The sequence below is a fragment of the Cydia strobilella genome, chromosome 4, assembly GCF_947568885.1.
Source record: "Cydia strobilella chromosome 4, ilCydStro3.1, whole genome shotgun sequence".
Lineage (NCBI taxonomy): Eukaryota > Metazoa > Arthropoda > Insecta > Lepidoptera > Tortricidae > Cydia > Cydia strobilella.
In genome coordinates, this window is record NC_086044.1 from 14,261,722 (window position 1) to 14,282,904 (window position 21,183).

The window sequence follows — 21,183 nt, forward strand, 5'->3', positions numbered from 1 at the left end:
CCCGTGTGTAACACAAAACTTTTCCCCTCACTATAGCGAGGAAAGTGCAACATCCACAGGCGTTAGATCATCTTCATCACTGGAATCACTAATTTTTTTACGATATTATAACAGAAAACACTAGAAATTCTGATTTTTACGTGAGTCGGTGAGAAGAACAGTAAAAATTTTGTTGACAATGTTGACATTTCTGTTCTGACGTATGAAATGTCAACGATGCGTTTTGAAATTGCATCGACTCAACTTGTGCGTTCAGAATTATATTTAACATCATTATAAAAAATCTAACGTTTCTTATGGAATTTTAAGGTTTATGACTTAAAATTATTAAATAAAGCTAAATTTGGTATTTTTTATTACATTCTCAAACCATTTATTTAATGATAATTAATATCGAACGAACCATTATTATGAGCGTTTTACGTTTTGTTATCTGTCAAGCTACTTAAACACGCTCCATCCAAGGTCAAATTACTTTCCCCACTAGTGGATAAAATGCGTTTTTCCCCGCTTGTTTTAAAGGATAATAGACGGCTTTCCGAGCTAGTGAGGGGAAAAACCCTTTTCTTATTTACTCAGGCTCCACGACCTCCTTACAGAGGGTTCCAAACCAGGAGGCATATTCTGATTGTAATAACAGGTTATGAATTTGATCTGGATTTGTTATGAATATGATCTGTCAGTGACGAAAGTGACGTTTCTGGTTGAAGAATCAGATTGATCAATCCAGATCAAATTCATTACCGGTTACCGGTTATTACAATCAGAATGCGCCTTCAGTTTTAAAACATTGAAAATCTGTTGACCAGAATAGAACAAAACATTTTTACTCCCGCCCTTCTGGTAACCACAGCCGCCCTACCTTCAATACAAGCTTTTACTTAATTCACTCAGTCATCATAACTGGCATTACTGGCAACCTAACTGGGATCCTAAAGATGCTCGTAGTATGCAGTCAAGACTTACTAAACGCGGTTATCGCGGTTACATCATTACGATTTAGGATTCTGAATTGAGATAAGAAGTGTGAAGCGCTTTAGCTAGGGCTCATAAGATAACCTACTTACCGCTTTAACTAGTACTAGTAGGTAGGTACGTATAACCAATGAGGATATAATAAGATAGAGCGGTACTGTCTTAGTAAATTTTGTAACCACTTTAAATTCACTGCCATCTATCGACATACTTTAAAACTAAAAATGAAGATTTATAAAAATACATTTTAACGTATTTTTATAAATCTTCATTTTTAGTTTTAAGGTATGTCGATAGATGGCAGTGAATTTACAGTGGTTACAAAATTTATTATGACAGTACCGCTCTATCTTATTATATCCTCTTTGGTATAACTAAATTACGGACACATTTGCCAAGTGGTGGGAAATAATGATCAAAGCACACGTGATATAACTCGTATATTCTGATAATCAATATTTATTTTATAAAATAAATAACTACTTATATTCTTAACTATTGGCCAGATAACATGTTCACTTAGATTCGATTACTTTCATAAATATGCCTTCGTCTACGACCTTCATTGTACAGTTAAATAGGTAACAAGTAGACAAGTCATCCTAATAAATTAAGTACCTACCTATGTTTAAAGTGTGTTAAATAAATAAAACAGAAAAAATCGTTCACACTACGTCTCGAAATTAACTTAAAACTTAAAACAGTTACAACGCCTCAAATACAATCGTGGCAAGAGATCTCGTCCAAGGCAAGTTTTGAAAACTAAGCTTCTACAACTTTATTATTATCATCATTTGAATTATTGTCTTAATAAGTTTAAATATATATTTAATTTCTTCGTAAAATCGGAACAGCTATAATTTAAATTTCCTACAATAGGTAGAGGTACAAGGTATGTTCAATACACACATTACACACACTATATCATTTAGGTCACATACACAGTTATATAACATGTACTATATAGGTACCTTAATTACTAAATACTAATGTAATGTAATAACAGTATATTTGCCACCAAGTCAAATAGCATTTAATTAAATAGGTACATTAAAACATCTAGAAGTTATAGTAAATTATTGTGTATAAATATTATTCACAAATAGGTAACATCTCTTATGCAGTTATGTACAGGAACAGGTAACAGGAAAGGAAGGAAGGTACAGTAGCGCACTTCTCAGTCACGCAAGGAAAGTGCACCCACATGAAGTGCCTTTAGTTAGTGCCTGTAGTCCATGTAGGACCTTTGTACTTTTAAAACGGTTGTTTAGCTCTATGGGGTACGTCGGGCCGCATCGAACGAAACGCCAATGTCTCTCTGTCGCACTAATATGGAAGAGTTATAGAGAGAGATTACCGTTTCGTTCGCTACGGTGTAAACGTTTGGCATCTTGGCTAGGCCCTCAGAACTTACCCCAGCATTCATAGCATTTACACGTCATTATGATGTCGTGACTATGACGTCATTATGACGACGCGGACGTCACTTTGCTACCTGGGATGCCTAATAGGTTTAGAAACAAGTATGTAGGTATGTTGATATGGTACCTAGATGGTCCCGTATGCCAAAAATTAAGTTTTTGAGAAAAAGTTTTCGCCTTAATTTTGTGAGTTTACCTTAAAGTTAAAAAAATATACTCATCCCTTGTTGATGGTCCCACTGGATATATAATAATATTATTTCGAAGAAATATAACTAAATGTATGATTATTTAATACAAAAATACTGCTTTATACTCACAATATGTATAACGGTAACCTCGCGAATATTTTGTTTAAGTACCTTTGAATTATAAGTGCTGGGGTTTTAATTCGTGATACCTACCCCCAACTTTTTCGTAGATATTCGTCGGGTAGTTAAAGAAAGGTACCATCTAAATATCTGTTTTGACATTTCCTAGAGTATTCAGTTATCCGTGATCATGACCAGTAAAAGCTGTGTCCAAAAGAAATTAATTTAGATTTCTCAGTGCTTAAACTACTCTGTAAGTAATTATATTTAAATAGAAACCAAGTGGCTGCTCGGTGGAACACCATGTTTTACAAGAACTTACACTATTGATATAACATATACTTGGTATTTAACTATTTAGGGCTTGATCGGGTAACTGCTCAACATATGACTTAAACATTTGTGCGATGTCGTTTGTCTACTTTTTAAGTTTCTTAAGGACTTCATCGGCTGAAGCCTTCACTTCCTTCCACGACTCCTGGATGTCCTTCTCCTCGGTGAAGCGCGAGCAGACTGCGAGCCTCAGGAAGTACACATCATCGATCTTTGACGGCACGAGGTGAATTCTGCCTCGCCCGTTAATCGTTCTCAGCAGCTCCTCGTTAACCTCATTACTCTCCTTTATTTTGAAACAAACCAACCCCATCGTCACCTCTTCGAATATCTCAAATCTCTCGTCTTCCAAGCACAGCTTTTCGAAAAGATGTGCTAACGCGATGTGTTTCCTAATGTGCTTTTGAAGGTTTTCGACTCCGTATAGTCTCAAAACGAACCAGAGCTTGAGGGCTCTGAATCGTCGGCCCAAGGGAATTTGCCAGTGGCGGTAGTCGGGGGCGGAGCCCTGCTGGTCATGTTTCAGGTACAGAGGATCCACGTTGAATGCGTCGACGATCCAGCGCGGCTGCTTGAGCCACATAGCTGAGCAGTCGAAGTTAACCAACATCCATTTGTGAGGATTGAAGTTGAAAGAGTCGGCCTTCTCGATACCCTTCATCAGGTAACGGTATTCGGGGCAGATGAACGCAGATCCGGCGTAGGCAGCGTCGACGTGGAGCCACAGGTTCTCGTCCTCCGCACAAACGTCACCGATCTCATCAAGCGCATCGAAGGTGCAAGATGACGTCGTGCCAAGGGTTGCCACAACCTAAAACACAATATAGCTCATAAGCAAGTTGATAGACGGATGTCTACGTACGGACGTTATTATAGACATATAGCGATCTGAAAATGGGCAACAGGAAAAAGATTGAGATCTAAATACCAATTTGCTTAAGTCGCGGAAGCACATGAATGGAGCGTGCTAGCTAAGGGACGGAACAGGTTGCTGCTCTCAGCACATTTTAATGGAAATATAATAAGACTATGAAAGAAGGTACAAGACTTCTTGGGCACGATCATTACCAATTAAGAAAGAGACAGAAAATCAAGAAACTTACGTAGAAGGGTATAAGTCCTTTTGCCTTATCTTCCCTGATGGCGTCGCGGAGGATGTCGGCGCGGAGCCGCCGCTTGCCGTCCGGCTGCAGGCAGCGCAACTTCACTCCGCCGAGGAGCCCGGCGCGCTCCACCGATGAGTGCGCTTGCTCTGAAAACATGATTTTTTGCTGATTAGATCTGAAAGATTTTGGCGAAGAATCACTGATGAAAATAATTATTAAACTCGTGTTTATTTTTCAATATGTACGAGTATACTACCAAAACTATCAATATGATGTAGTGGAATAAGCAAGGAAAAGCAAGCATTTTTGGGCAGTCGTATAAAATGATAGAAATCATCAAATCATAAGACTATAGGTAAATGATGCGTTTATACAGGTAGGCAAGTACCTATTGTTATATAAGTTATATTAAAGTACTCTAATACACACTTTTATTGTTTTGGTATTTTTTTACTACTTATAATGTTAGGTATTATGTATGTATTACCTGCCTTATTCTGCCTGCGGTACATATATAAGAAGTATGCACGTCCTAAGAAAGTAGTATGACTAAATTCCGGGATGTTTCCTTTTACAACAAACTTATAATTTGTAAGTCACTCACTGCCTCACTCGGCTCTGTCGTAGTTACTTGTGCCTTCTAAGAATACATAAAGTATAACACTTTAATTAAAGCGGTTTATCTTTTTTTTTCAGGAATTTCCCATTATGCGGCTATGCCTGCGACGATGATTCAAAATGTACTCTAAACCACCAGTAACTTGTTTCTACGAGTACACATGCATTTTGGAGGAGTTCGGGTAAGATCTATTAGATATAGATATTATCCGCGGTCCAGGGTCCGTGTGGTGTTAATGATAATATTATAACTATTGATAGGTTATGTTACTCGTACGCGCTCGAAAGTTGAAGACTTTAACTATGACTCTCAAGAGTCGCAAGTGACAAATAATGGTAGACTCTTTTTTACTTGGGTACCTATTTCTTAGGTGTATGCGTATTTAGGTGTATGTAAACAATAAACATATTATTATTGTGAGTGTGTGTGTGTGTGTGTAGGTACTGCCGTGACGTTGGAAGCATGTTTTCGCTTGGTATGTTAGTGTATGCCATATCTATAGTTACAATATCATTGGTAGGCACCAATTTTTAACAGACTTCAAGATTTCAAAAGGAGGAGGTTCTCAATTCGGTTGTATGTTTTTTTATGTTTGTTACTCCATAACTCCGTCATTTCTGGACCGATTTTGAAAATTCTTTTTTTGATTGTAAGTATATACATACAGATTGGTCCCGTTTTTGTCAAAACGCAGTTCTGATGATGGGATCCATGAGGAATCGAGAGAACTCCTCAAATGTTAAAGGCATACATATAGTGATTTTAGTATTTTCATCAACAAATCAAGCATTTACATTAAAAAAACCGGCCAAGTGCGAGTCGGACTCGCACACCGAGGGTTCCGTGCATTACATAATTTAAACAATGTATTTTTCCCCTCACTAGCTCGGAAAGCCGTCTATTATCCTTTAAAACAAGCGGGGAAAAACGCATTTTATCCACTAGTGGGGAAAGTAATTTGACCTTGGATGGAGCGTGTTTAAGTAGCTTGACAGATAACAAAACGTAAAACGCTCATAATAATGGTTCGTTCGATATTAATTATCGTTAAATAAATGGTTTGAGAATCTAATAAAAAATACCAAATTTAGCTTTATTTAATAATTTTAAGTCATAAACCTTAAAATTCCATAAGAAACGTTAGATTTTTTGTAATGATGTTAAATATAATTCTGAACGCACAAGTTGAGTCGATGCAATTTCAAAACGCATCGTTGACATTTCATACGTCAGAACAGAAATGTCAACATTGTCAACAAAATTTTTACTGTTCTTCTCACCGACTCACGTAAAAATCAGAATTTCTAGTGAAATAAAACTATGAAAAACGGATTATATCGCGTATATTGAATTTATAATACATCCCGACGTTTCGAACCCTTTACAGCGTTCGTGGTCAACGTTGACGTGGTTGACCACTTTCATGAGTAACTATCGCGGTAACCGAAGACAGAATTTCTAGTGTTTTCTGTTATAATATCGTAAAAAAATTAGTGATTCCAGTGATGAAGATGATCTAACGCCTGTGGATGTTGCACTTTCCTCGCTATAGTGAGGGGAAAAGTTTTGTGTTACACACGGGTGCAAATGTATTTTACTTCTCGTGTGTTGAAACACTCGCTACGCTCAGGATTCAATTCCACACTCGCGGGTAAAATACAACTTTCACTCTTGTATAACAAATAACTATTTTATGTGAAACGTGAGTGAAAGGTAAATTGCGGTCTACGATTTACTTACTAGATCTCGTTCAAACCAATGTTCGGTGGAAATTTGCATGGTATGGTGGTATTTGATGGTATGTAATGTACATCATATATTTTTTCAGTTTTATCATTCTCTTATTTTAGAAGTTACAGAGGGGGGGGGGGACACACATTTTACCACTGGAAGTGTCTCTCGCGCAAACTATTCAGTTTAGAAAAAAATATATTAGAAAGAAACCTCAATATCATTTTTGAAAACCTATCCACAGATACCCCACACGTATGGGTTTGATGAAAAAAAATTATTTGAGTTTCAGTTCCAAGTATGGGGAACCCCCAATATTCATTGTTTTTTTTTCTATTATGTGTGAAAATCTTAATGCGGTTTACAGAATACATCTAATTACCAAGTTTCAACCAGGGACCGGACAACCCTTTCCGCGATAAAACCCTTTCAATGGGCAACACTTGAACACGGCTAACACATTGAAAGACTTTCCCTTTTGAACTGCAAGCCCATTCATACCCTTACCTTTGACTAACCCTTACCGAAAAGCTAACCAAAAATAAGGCTAGCTCTTAATAAGGGTTACCCTTATCTTTAAGCGCTTTTTATAAAGGTTTCCCTTTGCGTGAAAGAGACAGGATTAGTATATATCTACGGTAGTGTATGAAAAGGAAAGAAAATACGTGCCTAGTCAAAGAACGCCACCGTCGCCGCCGACGATCGCTCGGATTCGAAGTAATGTGTGCTTTATGAACAAGGTAGACGACTTAAATTAGCATGCTTATATGCTAAAAGGGAAGCCCTTTATAAGGCTAACCCTTATAAGCAATATGCAAGGTGTTGGTGAGCGGATGATAAGGGTTTTGTAAGGGTATTTTTTGGGCTACCGATTACTCAAATGTGGTAGCTTTATATAAGGGTTTTTAAACGCAAAACAAAGGGTTTCGTCTGGCAAAGGGTATGGTGAGTTAAGCCTTATGCAATACCCTTATAAAACCCCGATAAGGGATAGCGGGCCGGTCCTTGGTTTCAACAGTATAGTTCTTATAGTTTCAGAGAAAAGTGGCTGAGACATACGGACGGACGGACAGACAGACAGACATGACGAATCTATAAGGGTTCCGTTTTTTGCCATTTGGCTACGGAACCCTAAAAAGTGACTTTTGATGAAGTGGAACTGTTGATGATGATCAGAATGGACCTTTTTTTATGACTCATAGTTCACGTTTGGCGATTTGTCTTCTTTTTTATGTTTGTTAAGCAAGTTAAGTTTTCAAGACACATTTTTGTCAAGCTCGAGTTCTGATGATGGGATCCATAAGGAACCGAGGGAACTCCTTAAATGTGAAAGGCATACATAATATAGTGATTTTTGTATTTTCATCAACAAATCCAGAGTTTACATAAAAAAGTGACATTTGATGAAGTGGAACTGCTGATGATGATCAGAATGGAACTCTTCAACAACATATAATTCACGTTTAGCGATTTATTCTCTTCGTTATAGACCCAGACCCAAACTTGGACCTGGACTTTTTTTTGAACTGCGATCCTCGCAGAACCGAACTGCTATCAGACAAGTGGGTTGCTCTCGAAACGACGAAATGCTCTCAGAACATTGGGTTAGGTTAGGTTAAAACTGTGACCCTTACAGAAACGAAATGCTACTAGAAAAGTAGGTGGTTTTACCTCCTTTTAGTTAGGCAAAAGATGCTGTCTTTTTCATTTCATTGTCTGGAGTGCACCATCAACAATAAGTAACCTTTCAATTCAACGGCATCCCCCATTGAAGTCGGTTTTTTTTTCTTAAAAATTATTTACTAAAACTATTTCCATCTAACCTTTGCATTTTCGAACAAAGCCTAATTTTTACGCTAGAAACTAGCTATCCATAGGTACTTACTATTGCAATATCCAACAAGCTTGGAAAGTATATCCGAGTCGGTCCAGTCTGGATGTTGCTCGCGAACTCTATGCATGACTCTGGACTTGGCCCCAAGGAGAGCCACGAGGGTAGCCTCGCTGGCAGTTCCCTGGATCACGCCGCCGCCCTCACCGCCCGAGCGCGCCAAAAACTCCTCCGGCAGACCCAACATCTGGCCCAGCCAGTCTAACATGACTACTTCTAGCTCGGTGCATGCGGGACTAGCAATCTGTAAGGTGCGTAAAATTTAATATCATTAGCTTGTTAACAGAATCCTTAGTACTGGAGTACTGGAGTACTTGACAATATTTCAGGGAAGGGCTACGCTACACCCGTTGGTTCATTCGTCACATCCACATCCAGTGCAAAATGTAAATGAAGGTAGGTAATAAATACAATGGTGCTAGTACGTATGCAAATTATCAGGTAGCCATCAAACGCTTGTTGACTCGGGCCGTTAATGGCACATACGCCCAATCTATTAGGTAAGTAAATTGAAGTCAATGACCATTAATTGCCTGTTTTATTGTGGCACGTGTCTTTATCATGAAATCAAGGATATTTATGTGGGCTGTACAATAACACTGACGTAGTTCAACCGTATATTTAGCAGAAAGACGGAAATCGAGGAAGAGATAGACGCGGCGATGGATTGGATGTGTGCTGACTCGTATCGTATGGAACTTCAGGTTACTGAGCCGGATGTATTACCTAGTGCAGAATGTGTTTTTGACAGGGGAAAAATAATCTAGAAATTTGCATGGTAGTAATGGAGCCATATATGGACTATATATTTGTTAAGGTGTACGCCTCGAAGAATACAAATACATTAATTTTAAACATATGACTTAGAAGACCCTGTCCCTCTGTAGGTACCCAACGCCATATAGGTACCTTCAATTTGTACAAGAAACAAAGTATTAATTACTACATAGTATAAAACAAAGTCGCTTTCCGCTGTCTGTCCGTCCATCCGTCGTCCCTATGTATGCTTAGATCTTTAAAACTACGCAACGGATTTTGATGCGTTTTTTTTTATTGATAGTGATTCAAGAGGAAGGTTTATATGTATAATTTGTAAAAGTTTTGTGTAAATTAGTTGAACTACCCGTGCGAAGCCGGGACGGGTCGCTAGTACTGAATATTTACACGTAGTTATAAATTACTTTTTACTAGTTTGGTGAGATTGGTGACAACCATAGAATAAATAGGTACGTAACCAAAATAATCGATTGTTTTGTATGCCAACCGCATATACATTCACTTTCCCACAACTGAGGCTTGTGTTAAAGCAATTGTAACATTTAACGAGTCTATACTTAGGTAACATAACATGTCTACTATCGAATAAATTGACTATTGTGAACAGAAAGCATAACGGCGTCGCACTCTTAGGTACTCTTATTACGCCGTTGGTTCGGTTTGAATCCGTTCCAACCTGCCAACTTCCAATCCAACCGTATAAACAACGATAGTACGCCGAGAACTGACAGAGCAGCTCAGGTGCTATCGATCGAACTCTCATAGGTAGGTATAACATATATATGGATTTTTGGTAGTTTTGGACACACTCATTTACAATGTTAGTCTAAAAATGTAAAGTTTTCTCTTGTTACTTTTCCGTAAGATATACTTCGTTTCGTACATAGATACATTAGGTATTAAATAGTTAGGGACGTAAAGCTGAATTTTTTTGAGAAACACATCCGCGTACTGTATAGGTAGGTACATATAAGTAAGTAACAATAAAATTTTAAATTTTTGTCAACACCACCCGATTCCAATATTATAGAACGTACAGGACGACCTGTACGTTCATTCATTTGACCTAGCAGGTACGAACATGCTAGGTCAAATGAAATCAAAACGTGGTGATACATTTTTTTTTGCACTTAGCCTGAGGGTGCCGAATTGCCTATTACTTACCTAACATAAAGGCACTCGACTAGCTTTTAATATTGTGTTATGTTATATCGTTATATATTACATTTTATTATGAAAGAATGGAACCGGTTTTCCTTGTTCGCGTTTCGTATCGTGAACTTGACACGCATTGAATTGATTTATACATTCAAGTAGGTAAATAGAACACCTTTTTGATAGATAACCAATTAAAAAGGTAGCTGCGTGCTAGGTCGTATTGTTTGCATACCTACTTAAGGATCCTTCCCGCAATTCCGAGCTGTGCCCGAGAAACTTGTTAAATGCTATCACGCGATTGTGACTTCATGCAATGTCAGTAAACCACTAGATTTGTGTAACAGGCCTATTATATATATATATATATCTACCTACTCCTAATGGGTCTCTTTTTGACCCGAGAAAGTGACAGATTCCGTAGACCAGTATAAATTAGCCCCCTTACCTTATTCATAAAACGTTACGGGCCTGATTTAGTTAATAGTACATTATTGTCGAGGCTCGGAAGTAGCTACTTGCTGGCTGAGGATTCGTTTTAAACGGACGACCTTGGGAGTCCGTTTAATTGAATCCGAAGCCAGCAAGTAGCCTTCCAGCCGAGTCATATATAGTGCTTTTCTCAAAAATGGCGCAATGAATACAAATATAATAGAAATATTTTACAGAAGCAACGTTCTTATGTATATATTTTCACAGAAAAAAGTAATAAGATTTGCTTTGCCGCCGTTTTATTTTTTTAATTAAAAATAGAAGTGTATTTTTCTGCTAAAAATACGCCAACCTATTTGAGACACCTAAATAGTCGCGGTACCAACATTATAATTATAAGTACTGATCATCTGTTTGGCTGTTTAATGGACCTTTGCCTGCATTTGATATGGCCACTTCAACTTTTAAAAAAGTTGGAACTCGACAAATAATGGAATTTGTATGCAACATTGCAGTCCCGAAATCGAGACTGCAATGTTTTTAACTTTTTAATTTTTTGACTGACCATAAACAACGCACTTCGCGACCTACTTTTTAACCGGCAACGTCGACTTTGCCGTCCATTTTTGAGAAAATTATGTTTTCTCAAACATGCTATGTAATATTGATATTACGTTCTTTATATTAGGCTGGGAAGTATCACGACTCCGGCGCGCCTAGACGAGGGGCCTGTAATGAAATTTCATACAAAGTTGCAGGCCTAGGCCGGGAAGTGGCTCTTTTTTAATTTCCATTTCACATATATTTGTGACACAGCATCATGGCATTCAGCCAAAAAAAAAACTATAACCAATATTTGCTTATGGTTCGGAATGACATTCTGCCAATACCATTTAAAAAAAACAATAAACGATAATTAATATATTTTGCAGTTTTATTTGTATCGAATTTACAAAAATATATAAATAAAACATTATTAACAAATTCCAATAATATTGAATTGCAAATTTACCTACAAATACAGATTTAAAATATAGTTGGTCAAACCAGTTTGTCAGTAAAAAAGAACAAAAAAACTATACTCATCCTTTTCTTTTGGGTGCTAGTACCAGTGTAAGACAAAGATAGTATGATTATCTCTGTCTATGTTTGAAATGAGACAGTCCTTTGATAAACTATATTTCATTTAAATATTAGCGGTAAAAATGTCTACTCAAACACGCGTTGGTGTTTTTTTAATCGTTTTGGAGGTAAAGTTGAACATTTTTCATTGTGTATCTGTAATTCTATTTTTTTGGATTTATTGTGCGTTGTTTATTGTATAATATGAGTTCCGACGAAAATATTAAATGAATACCTGTTAATTATACTCCATGTTTAAGGCAACGATGTATGTGAAGATATCAACATAAAAAACGATGTAATCTTAGTTATGTGGCTACTAACACTACAGTCAGAAGGATGCAAGGCGCAAAATCAAAGATACATAAATATACCTTTGAACATTTGTGTAATAAATTGATTAACTACATGTGTAAAATATACGACACGTGTGATAAAGATAGGTACAGGTGGTAGTTATATTTTGTGCCTAGTTTACTTTTAGTTTCTTTAGAATTAAAACTTTGATTTCGTGGAGATTTCTTTATTTATTTCATTGCATGTTTGAGAAAAGCACTATACATACATCGGCGTGAAAAGGGGTTGTCGGCCTCATAACTATCCGGCCTCACTACGTTCGGCCGTATATATGCATTCGGCCGGCAACCCCTTACTTCCCGGCCTCTGTAGTAATGTACTATTTATGCCTTTCTTACAAATACATAAGTCAAAATGACAGATAAAGACAAACGATTGATAGCTAATTCAGGCCAGTAACGCGTTTATGAATAACGCCATAGGTTTACACATACCTGCTTATGTATAACTACAGTCTTACCGCTAAAGAGCCTCCATAATATTATAGCTACCTTATTTTTACAAGCTTTTATTTAACTTGCCCTGCGGTCGCTGCGTCTTACGTCATAAGCGAACAACTCGCGAACGCGAAACGAAGCGGCGCGGCGGGCCCACGGCGTTCGCAACGAGAACGCCCACGTAGAACACTTCTATTGTAAGCAAAGATAGATATAACTCATTGTAAGTAAGTGTCAAAGGATTGATTCATCCCGCGCCGCATCGCTTCGCTTCGCGGTCGCGTGTCGTTCGCCGACGTAGTATACGCTGCGTTAGTATGATGTAGGTAAGTTTGTTATTTTAGTTAGTGTGGGTCAAATCTTGGAAGCTAAATTTGACCCATTTCCCGATTTTCGATTGAGCTGAAAATTTGCATACATATGTAAGTCGGGTGACAATGCAATATTATGGTACCATCGAGCTGATTTGATGATGTAGAGAGGATATGGGCATAGGAACTCGGTGATGAAACAACGCAACCTAATTGTGTTTTGGGTTTTTAGAATTGTCTCGATGAGTATTGATGAGTTGCCTGTGGTAGGTAAAGTACATTCAGCGATATTTATAAGCTTGTACCAAAAATCATTTTTTTTTTCTAAAAACATTCCTTTTTGTGATAACTTAGTGGTAAATGTCTCATCTAGCCATCTAGTACGTATCTAAGTCTTGCGAAATTTCACAGTGATTATGAATAATTGAATTTGGCTAAGTGCACGCCTAGGTGAGGGGTCGAGCGCCGCAATTTCTTTTTCAAAACTCCTTAAATGGCTGATCTTCTCAAAATTTTACTCAATCCTGAACTAGTTCATTTAGCAGGCTACATACATTAACTAGTATACGCAGAACATGCAATAGATACTGGCGTCCTTTAGGTTCCGGTAACACTTTGTAGTGTTGATCCACTTGCATAATTGATTACCTATGCTAACCAGCAGCCTACCGTTGTTACCTAGCCGTGACCCAGTGGTGTTAATTTTCCCAAGCAATATAAACGTGAGTGTCTTTGAGACATGGAAAGAAAATAATGTAAAGATAGCTAATGCTTATGCGTCTACGCCTAGGTGGGATTTCGAAATATAACAGCCAAAATGCCAAATATCATCAAAATCTATTTAAGGGTTAATTTAGCCGAGAAACGGTACCAGACAGGGTGACAGCAGGCTTAATAGTAACAGTGATAAACTTTGCATGTCAACCACATGGCATGAAGTTAAGTTGAGTTCGCAGGCGAGAAGTACTTTGCGGTGAGTGACGCTTGTCATGTCACACTTGGTACCATCTCGCCTGTAATTTATGTTAATGTTGTGTCAAAAATCGACGTTTCTGTAACCCCATAGATAACCAAAATAAATCTTACCCAAGTAAATCCGATGCAGGCGATAGCGCCACTCAGCATATCAGCCACAATGGCGGGGTAGGAGTTCGCAGTAGGGAAGTAGGCGTGGAAGCGCGGCGAGTGCCAGTGGGTGACGCCGGTCATGACGACGCGCTCGATGTCGGCCATCACGGCAGTCCACGGCTCAGGTTGCTCGGGGGCCTGTTCAGGGACGAGCGGCCGCAGGTAGCCGGGCTTCACTGATGGCACCACTTGCCTAGAATATCGTGTTTATTTTATATAAATATATTGAAGAAGCTTGGCCCGTGACATTTGAACTAAGGCTACCTACCACACATATATTTTTTTGTTCTTTACGTGAATTTACTGCAGGGTAATAACCTGTGGTAATAGGCTAATAGTACGGAATGGGTTTTTGGGATAATACTTTTTGCAAGCCGTGCAACAGCAAGAGCTTCAGGATTGTTTTGAACTACTTATTCTTCATTAGGTCCTTTTAGGGAGTATCCCGCTGATTTTCCCAGAAAATAAAAGTTTTCAATGCAGCTTACCTGTCCCTTATGTTCTCCAAGTATTCGGCGATGTAGTCAGTCATCGCCTTAGCGAAATCTTTGAAATCACCCGCCTCCATGGCTTCTGTAAAACACAATTACATACTTACTTTAAGTGTTTGGCGAACCAAATGAGTATAGTATATCTAAAGTACTACCTACGTTAATTTATATATATATATATATTACGAATATAAATATCTAGTAAGCCTCAAAAGTAGAATAGCTAAGACATATATTATTAGCTCTTTGTTACGGGAGTGCAACGCAGTTTTTTAAATATTTCAAGTGAAGGTAGCAAAATCTGGAATATAATAAGAATATTTCGGAAACTTAAATGTTTCAAAACACCAAATGAAAATGCATACCTGCGTAAGCAAAATTACAAGTATGTACCTAATCCACGGAAAAGCACACATATGAATTAGCTGAATTAAAAAATTAATAACGTTGTCAAATAAATCTAAACATGGACGTCATATTATGTAGGTAACACCAGGTACTACAATAGCAACTTAATTTAAAATAAACAACAATTAATAATTGAAACAGGTTTAACACAATATTACTTCAAATGCTATGCTTCAAAGAAAGCTAAGTAACATGCAGATGATTTCTGATGAAAATTAGGACGAACCGAATGTGAGCGATGTGTCCTGGTGAGTCATGTTTCCGCCTAGAAATTGAAACCATTTGATTGTAGTTACTATTGTTTACAATGCGTTACGATGTGTTGGTAATCAAACCGTGTAATCATTTAATCAATTCAATAACTATTATGGCGCCAGAAACTACAGATAAATAGCCTCGTACCTACGAGTAGGTGTAGGTACCTATACGTCGCACAGGGCTTGGTAATTTAAGCGGACCCTGGCGCTTGAGTGGCGCTAGGCTAGGCCGGGAAAACGCTAGGTCGAAGAAGAAAAATCAGTAATTATAATTAAGCTAAGTCCTTTCAGAAAGTAGTAGTCTAACGTTTAACGCATAAGGAACATATTTTTAAAGAAAGAAAGAAAAGACATTTATTGTAAAGACCTTCTACAAACAGCGCCAGGTAGTTATAGAAAAAGGAGTAAAGGTATGTTTTAATGAATAACAACAAATTTTGGCGCCGCTATAGTGGCTACAAAAGGACGCCACTCAGCATATGCTCTGGTATAAATAAATACCACAGCGCTGGTTTTCTGTGGCACCCCATCTGGACTAATTAACCGCTTTTTGCTGATTTACTATAGAGTATCTAAAACGTAAAGATAGGTATACACCGTGTTTTTATTATTGACTTCCGTTAACTTCGGGGTATGGTTAATTACTTTACGTTTAAGAAAACTAAACGGCATAGCTAATAAATAAATAAAAAGTATAGTAGCAAATGTATGAACTCATACTAAACACTAATTAATATGTAAACAGGCCCTAAGGCATATATTCCCAAAGTTTCAAAAACATGTGTACGCTCTTACACCTTAGACAATAAAGTCGTGTTCACATATTTTTGAGCCATTTGTCTGGATCGATATTTTTGCCTTCGACTGTACACACGTATAAAACGTACCTAGTTACTTAAGTTTAGAATAAATTCACGTTTACAAAATACAAATACAAATGTTTATTTCATAGAATATGGTACAAAGATGGTCAAATTACAATAAGTGCGGCATATTCTGCCGATAGCGGCGTAGAAATACTCATATGTATTACTTACAACTAAGTTGCTATACCTACTTGCTTATTATTAACATGCATATAATATATTTTAATATTTACATATCGAGTTTTTACAAACCTTATAATTACCTTATTATTAATTAATTAGTTTGGTGGTGAAGACTGTCACATTTTAAATCTCTAAACTCTAAATAATTGTTACTAAATTTTTTCATATTAATTTGAACCCACAGCCAGAAACTACCATAATTAGGTGTACAATTACCTAGGTCACAAAGTTCAGTTAAATTGGTGGTCCTTGTTCCTTGTTCAATGTCGAGAGAACGGAGCTTGCGCAACGCCGCGAGCGGCGGCGAGCAAGTGGTGCGAGGTTATGTGCAGACCTCGCCGGCTGCGGATAACGCGGTTTCCAACAATGTTCCACAGCACTAGGGGATTTACACACTAATACTATACTGATAACATAAATAAATAAAAATGACAAATTTATCTACTCCATGTAAACACCGCACTTGTTCTGAAGAATGTCCTTCAGATCCCGTTGAATTTAATTCATTTCTTCGCAGGCATTGACATTCGAGTACCTATTTTTAAACCTATCAGCATCACTTTCAAACAGTGTTAACTTACTAGGTCCTTCAGTACATTTATTTTTGACTGTTTAACGTTATCGATGTAGTTTATCTAATTAAGTATCTGGGGGTACGGTAGTGACCCCGCCAAGACGAGCAAAGCGAAGCGCAAGGGCACTACCTCCCTTTTCTCGAAGCGCTTCGTCGTTTTTTTGAACCCTCATAACTTGGGTTTGGATTACACCAGATAAACAAAATTCTCGGGATATGATGCCAAAAGTGGACTTATTAAGCATAAAAATTTTCAATTGCGTAGCTCTTATACTTTAGATTTTATTCATATCTAAAAAAAAAACGATTTCGTCACTCACTCACTCACTCGTCAAAACCTTTAGGGTAGGTACTTCCTGAAGTCCTAGGAAGCTGAAATTTGGCTGAAACTATCTTACAGTCTTAGTACACAAACAACAAAAACATTCAAATAATTGAAATTTTTAGCCCCTAAGGGGGTGAAAAGGGGGGTGGAATTTTGTATGGAAAATTAATAACCGCTGTACCGATTTAGTTAAAGTTTGGTATGTAGATAGTTTTTGTTGTAGAATAGTTTTCAATCCCAAAATCACCATGTAAAGGTGAAAGTGGGGTGGAAAAGGGCGTAATCAGTAAAAAGCAGATTGTATAAAAGATACGAAATTTCAGGATTTTTAATAGTAAATTACCCCTTAGTAAACAACCCTTTAAATTTAGGGGATGGAAGATTGTCATTAGCAACTTACAAAAAGAAGTGAAATCCCACCAAAAACATTTAATGTAAAATGTTGCCAAGACGAAACCATAAGGCTTGCACTGTCAAAAAGTTATCAGATCTTTTGTAGAGCCAAGCTTCTAACTCTACAGGCCCTAACTTCACAAACTCTACACCTTAGTTAAAATATGTGACTTGACTTTTCACCTTACACCCATGTGACAGTAGCGAAACGGCCAAGCCACATATTTCGACTAAGGTGTAGAGTTTGTGAAGTTAGGGCCTGTAGAGTTAGAAGCTTGGCTCTACAAAAGATCTGATAACTTTTTGACAGTGCAAGCCTTATGGTTTCGTCTTGGCATCATTTTACATGAAACGTTTTTGGTGGGATAAGATTGAATATTTATGTTTAAATGCCAGTCAGTTACTAAATACGATGGTATCTTATCAATTAAGTTTAAATGTACTTACTTAACTAAATTCCTTATCGAAAATAGTAACTATCGACAGTCTTATAACGTAGTTAACGATTCTTCGATATCAAAGTATTTAATGCATAAAAAGTGGCTCATAAACAAACACCGGATTGACGGGGGCAAAAGTGCACCAGTGCTAGTGATTAATTAAAAACCGGCCAAGTGCGAGTCGGACTCGCGTTCCAAGGGTTCCGTACATTACACAATTTAAACAATATATTTTTAATGTGAACCGTGAGTGAAATGTCTTTAACCCGTAGGGGTCGGATCAAAAATTAAGTAATTAATTCCGACTCACGCTTGACTGCACATTTCTAATAGGTTTTCCTGTAATCTATAGGTAAAGATCTATTTTGTGTATTTTATTCAAAATTTTACACCCAGTAGTTTCGGAGATAAAGGGGGGGGTCATTTTTTGCCTAATATAAAAAAAATATATTTGAGATTCTCACAATGAGCTCTTTTATTTGATATGACCATACGATATCGTTTGTAAAACTTTATTTTTAAATTTTCTCATTTACCCCCAAAAGTGCCCCCCTTGTTTAAAATTCATTTGTTTACGTTACGTAACCGTCTTTGGGTCACAAACTTACATAACCATACCAAATTTCAACTTAATTGGTCTAGTAGTCTCGGAGAAAATAGGCTGTGATAGACGGACAGACAGACAGACGCACGAGTGATCCTATAAGGGTTCCGTTTTTCCTTTTGAGGTACGGAACCCTAAACTTCAACTAAATTTATCGACATCGTAAAAATCAATTTTATGTGAATGGCTAAGTTTGAATACATTTAATTGTGTGCAAAAGTGCAAATCTCTTTCATTTATACTTATCACAAGTATAAACAACCGATATCTGACATTGACGGTGTCGAGTGACTTGTGACAAGTATTGAAATTACATTGAATAATTAATTCACAACAATATTATTAGCATTCCGATTAATTACGCCTACCTTTTTAAGGTTCCGTACCCAAAGGGTAAAAACGGGACCCTATTACTAAGACTCCGCTGTCCGTCTGTCTGTCCGTCTGTCACCAGGCTGTATCTCGTGATCTGTGATAGCTAGACAGCTGAAATTTTCACAGATGATGTATTTCGGTTGCCGCTATAACAACAAATACTAAAAACAGAATAAAATAGAAATTTAAGTGGGGCTCCCACACAACAAACGTGATTTTTGACCGAAGTTAAGCAACGTCGGGCGGGGTCAGTACTTGGATGGGTGACCGTTTTTATAGTTAATGGTACGGAACCCTTCGTGTGTGAGTCCGACTCGCACTTGGCCGGTTTTTGTTTTTTTAAGTCGGTTAAAAATGCCTCGCAAGAAAAAAAGATTGTTCATTTTCATGGAAAACTGACCATTCAGATATAGAAGATAGAGTACGAGTTACTTTTGCAAGAAATGTGAAATTTATATGTCACGAAAAAAGTTTTCCGTACAAAAGCATATAAGAAGCAAAAGGCATAACAGCGTCGCTAAAAACCAAAACGTATGCCTGGACTTGCTAAAATTTGTTTTAGGTTGCAATATACCATTATCTCCATTAACCCATAGGACGTGAAATCCTTGAAAGGAAGTGGCGTTGGATCGGACACGTACTCCGTAGGCCGGACAGCCATCTGGCCAAGCAGGGTCTCCGCTGGAATTCGGCTGGAAGTAGACGGTCGGGGAGGCCGTGTACTACATGGAGGCGATCAGTTGAGAAAGAGGCTGGCTCAACTGGACTCAACTGGAAAGAGCTGGAAGTAGCCGCGCAAGATCGTGACAAATGGAGGATTCTTCTGCGAGCCCTATGTCCCTAATGAGGGATAACAGGAATACATCATCATCATCATACCATTATCTCACATTCTTAAAATTACACAACGGTTGTACGTCATTTTTATCAATATCAAGTAATAAAATTAATTTTTAATACAGTTGCTCAAAAAGTGCTACTTTTCGTGGCTGTTTAGCGTGCGGAAAGTGCGTTTTGGCGAACTAGTGCTTTTTACTTTTCCAATTTTTTAAAATTTTTGCTTGTTCCAATTCATGACTACTTATTGATGAGTGTTAATATTAGTATCCTTTAAACGTCGTAATCAACATAAAAACCTACTGTTAATGTAAGAATACGAAAAATATGCATATTTCATATTTTATTACTTACCTCTTCATCATTATACGTATTATAACACGTTTATTTTTTAATGTTGAAAAACCGTTCTTAATAAGTTATCTAAATGGAACGGAACGCCTGTCAAAGAAGAGGCGTATTTTCTTACTGCAAGAATGTTTTAAGTTTCCAAAGGCAACATTCGATATTGTTTTTATAAATATACGATACACAAATAATCATAAATAACGATATTTAGGTAATAATAGTACAATGTTTTAATATTTACAATTGTTTCTGTCTTATAGAACATGCATTTGAAAAAAAAAACTTTCATTGAAGTGGGTTCAATAATAATAACAAAATCTATTCTAGTCGAATAAAAGCTAGAAAAAAACTTCTTCATAATGTCAATGTCAATGATGTCACAGAATTAATAATATAAAAGTTTCGAATTCCATTCCTTACTTGTTGCTTTTCTTATTTTTTCGCAACTATTAAAAAACGTCGTTCGATACACGTGCGGAAATGTCATTCTTCACTCGTCCCGCATTTTGGTCTAAGCTATAACGAAGATGTTTCGTTCGCTTGGACATTTTTAAAAATGGTTGATTTTTCTCACAAAAGCGAGCAGTTCTACAACAAAAGTAACGAGTAGCACGAACAGAATAACCAAGATCTCGCTCAAATTATCATCTTTTTTATATTTACTTTTTAGGGTTCCATAGCCAAATGGCAAAAAACGGAACCCTTATAGATTCGTCATGTCTGTCTGTCTGTCCGTCCGTCCGTATGTCACAGCCACTTTTCTCTGAAACTATAAGAACTATACTGTTGAAACTTGGTAAGTGGATGTATTCTGTGAACCGCATTAAGATTTTCACACAAAAATAGAAAAAAACAAAAAAAATTGGGGGCTCCCCATACTTGGAACTTAAAGTCAAAAAAATTGTTTTCATCAAACCCATACGTGTGGGGTGTCTATGAATAGATCTTCAAAAATGATATGGAGGTTTCTGAAGAT

The 21,183-nt window shown here is 37.3% G+C and overlaps 1 protein-coding gene across 1 annotated transcript in view; it reads right to left on the reverse strand.

The window, feature by feature from the left end:
• Positions 1-1,402: 1,402 nt before the first annotated feature.
• Positions 1,403-21,183, reverse strand: part of LOC134741062 (aromatic-L-amino-acid decarboxylase) — a 36,633-nt gene continuing 16,852 nt past the window's right edge. The window contains exons 2-6 of the mRNA XM_063673823.1: positions 14,595-14,679; positions 14,065-14,299; positions 8,382-8,631; positions 4,144-4,292; positions 1,403-3,851 (exon numbers count right to left, since the gene is read on the reverse strand). Of these exons, the coding sequence (XP_063529893.1) occupies positions 3,126-3,851; positions 4,144-4,292; positions 8,382-8,631; positions 14,065-14,299; positions 14,595-14,674 (1,440 nt within the window). The 5' untranslated portion in view covers positions 14,675-14,679 and the 3' untranslated portion in view covers positions 1,403-3,125. The remainder of the gene's footprint in view (positions 3,852-4,143; positions 4,293-8,381; positions 8,632-14,064; positions 14,300-14,594; positions 14,680-21,183) is intronic.